This window comes from Penaeus monodon, chromosome 12 (genome assembly GCF_015228065.2).
Source record: "Penaeus monodon isolate SGIC_2016 chromosome 12, NSTDA_Pmon_1, whole genome shotgun sequence".
Taxonomy (NCBI): Eukaryota; Metazoa; Arthropoda; class Malacostraca; order Decapoda; family Penaeidae; genus Penaeus; species Penaeus monodon.
In genome coordinates this window covers 6,276,746-6,281,745 of record NC_051397.1, presented here as the reverse complement: position 1 = coordinate 6,281,745, position 5,000 = coordinate 6,276,746, and the positions used below count along the sequence as shown (strand labels likewise).

Below are 5,000 nucleotides of genomic sequence, written 5' to 3'. Positions count from 1 at the left end.
ACACACACACACACAGATACACACACACACAGAACACACACACACACACACACACACACGATACACACACACACAGACACACACACACACACAGATACACACACACACACAGATACACACACACACACAACACACACACACACACACACACACACACACACACACACACACACACACAAATTCTGGTAAATCAAGTATGTTGGTTGCTTGTGACAAGATATTGTTATGCTCATGTACTAATTAAAGTAAATGGAAATTGGCATAAGCTTTACAATTTGTGATTCACATCAATAAAACCTTTTGGATTATACACATTTGTTTGAAGGGTGAAGCTTAAAAATGGTATATAAAGTCAAATAGATAATGAAATGGATAAAGAATGTGAATGCTCTTTTATACTTCCCCTTTTTAAGTTGCCCAAGTTACATCTCTCTGCTTCTAGGTGTAGGCATGAGAATAAGCAAGGATTATGGGAGTAAAGATTTTGGTTTTAAGACAAGATTGGCCATATTCATTTTGATTATTGAAATAAGACCTTGGAAATATGGTTGTTGTACTACTTGAGAATTCTTACTTTATTTAATCAGCTTTCTCTTCTCTCTTTTTCCTCTAGTATGTATTAATATAAAAGGTTGAGACTGGTGTTACAGTCAAATGTTGGTTTGGTCAGGGTTGACAAACCTTTCCGAGATGCTATAATAGTGGATTAGTGTTTTTTTTTTCCATGTAACTCAAAAGCCTTTTTTTCCATGCCTTATAATGAAAATTTTTAAAATGCCCTTTGTCATCACAAACATCCTCACTTTAAAAGGAGTGAAATCCAATTGAAGTTGACATCAGTATCTCCATGGAACATAAAGGAAATGTGCAATGATTTAACAATAGTTTTTAAGTATGAGTTCTAATTATGGGTTGTGCTGGAAATCTATGCAAGATTTTCAGTAGATATTTATGATTATTTATCATTATGGATAAGAGAAAAGAAAGTTGAACATAATTTTGTAATTGCTGTGCTCTTGGCACTGGCAACCAGCAATCTTAGAAACCAGTTATAAACTTTTGAGATTTCAAAAGATTAGCTGCTTTCATAAATAGTATTACAAAGTGTAAAGTTGCTATTGCTATTATTGGTACAGTTTAAAGATTTTTTTAGAAGGTTTCATATGGCCAGATAAATGAACAGTTTGTTTATTAGTGCATACACTGACTTTTGAATCTCAATATTTGTCTTTTATATTGGCAAAGAGTGAAGATGTAGAAATGACATGATAGCATTTTGGCCCAAGGAGAACATGTGCAGTAGAATATGTAGGTTCATAGTATAGAACATACATTAACCTCAGAAATATCAAGTATGCTTATAGAAAAGTAGATGTAAGTCACTCTCTTGTTTTGCTTTGAAATTATGCACCTATTATGAACATAATATAGATTTGCATTAGAGATTACTTGGAATAAGCAATAGATACCTATCTTACTGTCTATCTCATTGTACAGGAATAAACAATGAGCCTTTTTTGTGTAGAATAAATCAGGGCAGAGATGAGATTAACAGTCTACAGTAATATGAGTTGATGTTATTCAGAGTCTGTTTTAACAGAATGCGGGTATGTGGGGAGGTGAAGGTGATGGTCAGGCAGTAATGTGGGCAGTAACAGATATGGAAGCTGTGCCAGCTGGTGCAATGCTTATAAACCCACAGGTAAATGCAAATCACTGTTATATTAACCTACATTTAATTTATAAGCCAATAAACATAAAGCTTTCAGTTTTAAGGTCTGTATAACTAAGTTTGTCTCAGTGTGAAAACAAGTGATTGATATTTCAGTGATGTTTAGTTTAAAACTTTGATTCACAATATGCCTTTATATATCAATTGTTAATGACATGAAGGTGTACATATATATATGTATATATATGTATATATATATATATATATATATATATATATATATATATATATATATATATATATATATATATATATATATATATATATGTATGTATGTATGTATGTATATATATATATATATATATATATATATATATATATATATATATATATATGTATGTATGTGTATATATATATATGATGTATATGTATGCATATATATACAAATACATCTATGTACAAATACATATACACATACATACATACACACATACATACATACATACATACACACACATATACATATGCACACATACATACATACAACACACACACACACACACACACACACACACACACACACACACACACACACACACACACACACACACACACACAACACACACACACACACACACACACACACACACACACACACACACATATATAATTATATATATATATATATATATATATATATATATATATATATATATAATATTATATATAATATAATATAAATATAATATAATATAATAATAATATAATATATATATTATATATATGTTACATATAATGTATATATAATATATATATATATATATTATATTATATATATATATATTTTAATATATATATATATATAAATATATATATAATATATATAAATATATTATATATATAATATATATATATATTTATATATATATATATATATAATATATATATATATATATTAAAAAATACACATACAATTATATTGTGTGTGGTGTGTGTGTGTTGTGTGTGTGTGTTGGTGTGTGGTGTGTGGTGTGTGTGTGTGTGGTGTTTGTGGTGTGTGAGTGTGTGGTTGTGTGGTTGTGTTACATACATTAGAAACAATGTCACACACACACACACCACACAAACACCGCACACCACACACCCACACACCACACGCAACACACAAACCACACACACACACCACACCCACACACCACACACAATAAAAAAATATATTATAATTATATTATTTAATATATATTATATAGATATATTATATTAAAAAATAATATTATTATATAATATTAATATAATTATAAATATATTTATAATTAATTTATTTTTTATATAATCTATTTACTTTATATTATATTATATATATTTATATTAAATATTTTATTTATTATTATATTTTATATATATATTATAATATATTTATATAATAATGTATAGATAATAATATATATTATATATAATATATATATATTACTATTATAAATTAATTTATCATTTTGATATTGTGTGTTGTGTGTGTTGTGTGTGTGTGTGTGTGTGTGTGTGTGTGTGTTATGTTGCAGTAGTGTGTAGATGTATAGTAGTTGATTGAATAAGTGTACTACATACTAAAGATAATTATGTTAATATAAACACAACAAATACACTGTTATTTATTAATATTATTTTTTATAAATTAAATTATACATAAATAAATTTAGTAATAATGATTATTTTATTATGTGATAATGTATGTTATGTATTTAATAATATATGTATATAATATATGATATTAGCAATGCAAATGCATGCATGTACTTTGAAGAGAATTGATTATGAATTTCATGTAAGTAAGTTCCATAATCCTTTTGTGTTTGTATAATGAGTATCAATGCATTGTTTTTATGAATAGACCTTAATGTTTGTGTGGTGTGTGTGTTGTTGTGTGTGTGTTGGGTGTGTGTGTGTTATGTGCTGTGTGTCTGTGTTCTGGTGTTGCGGGCCTAGATGTGTAACTTTTTATACACAGTGACATCATAACATACACAAAAATCACAACAACATAAATCACATCCTAAAGCTAAGACTGTCATCACTTTTGTACATTCAATAAACTCATTTAATCACTGAGTAAATGTGAATAGTATATATTAAATTTTATTTATTTGATGATTTTTTCAGTGTTTATTTTATGTGAATGATTTGATAATTGCATGTATTTCTTCATTATAGTTTTTGTTGTTGTTTTGGGTTGGTTCTGTGTTTTGTTATTGACTAGTGAATTGTGTGTATGTGTTTAATGTTCTAATGTTATGATATGTATTAAGTGTGTGTTAGTTTATTTGTCACGTGATGTGTGTGTTGTTGTACTATATGTATGCATGTGATCAGCATGATTGTAGGCCATTATAACTGATATGATGTGCAAATCAGTTACTTTATTTTATAATTGATGAGTCATGCATTTGTTTATGCTAATAGCTAGATATTAACTGTTATATTTTTTGGTTTTGTTTGTCTGTATGTATGTCGTGTTCGTTGTTTATATGATTCATTTTTACACTATCACTTACCCGTAAATATGGATTAATATATTCTTGTCAGTTGTGGCTATTTGGCAATTCTAACATTTTGTGAGTGTAATCTAAGTTTTGAATAGAACTTTTGTTTTCTTTTCATGTGAATGTTGATCAATGCTGCGGTCGATTTCCCTATCCATTATACCTCTCTTCTCGTGGTGGTTGTTGCCTGTGCTTTGCATGTGACATGACATAGCATACAAATGGATTAGGCAAATGGCATTTATGTATATCTTCACGAGTATGTCATTGATTGCATGCATGTACTGTTTATCATGCAGGGTAGACTAAGGTTTAACTGATCAGTGATGCTGACAGTATGGTTTTTTTACATATACATTTTATATATGTATTATATGTATGATGTATATTATAGTATTATATATTTTGTATATATTGTATGTGATGATATATAGTGTGTGTATGTGTTGGATGTGTTGTAGCTGCTGTTTGTGTTGTGTATGTTTGTGTGTGGTTTTGTGTGTAATGGTTGTTATCATTGTATGTATTGTATGTATTTGCATGTATCAATATGATTAAATGTTGTATATATACACTAATACATACTATATTCTGAGTATGATGATGTTATATGATGTGATATAATTATATGATATGGGATGTATGATATTTGTGTTATTATGCATTGATAGTATAGTATACATGATATATTATAATGATGATATATTTATATATTTATATATATATTTTATACAATCACATAATGTTGTATATTATATGTATATATATATATTATGTATTATATTATTATT

At 27.5% G+C, this 5,000-nt stretch overlaps 1 protein-coding gene across 1 annotated transcript in view; it reads left to right on the top strand.

The window, feature by feature from the left end:
• LOC119579600 (protein encore-like) overlaps nucleotides 1–5,000 on the top strand; it is a 123,885-nt gene that overhangs the window by 97,952 nt on the left and 20,933 nt on the right. The window contains 1 exon segment of the mRNA XM_037927522.1: nucleotides 1,601–1,702. Within this exon segment, the coding sequence (XP_037783450.1) occupies nucleotides 1,601–1,702 (102 nt within the window).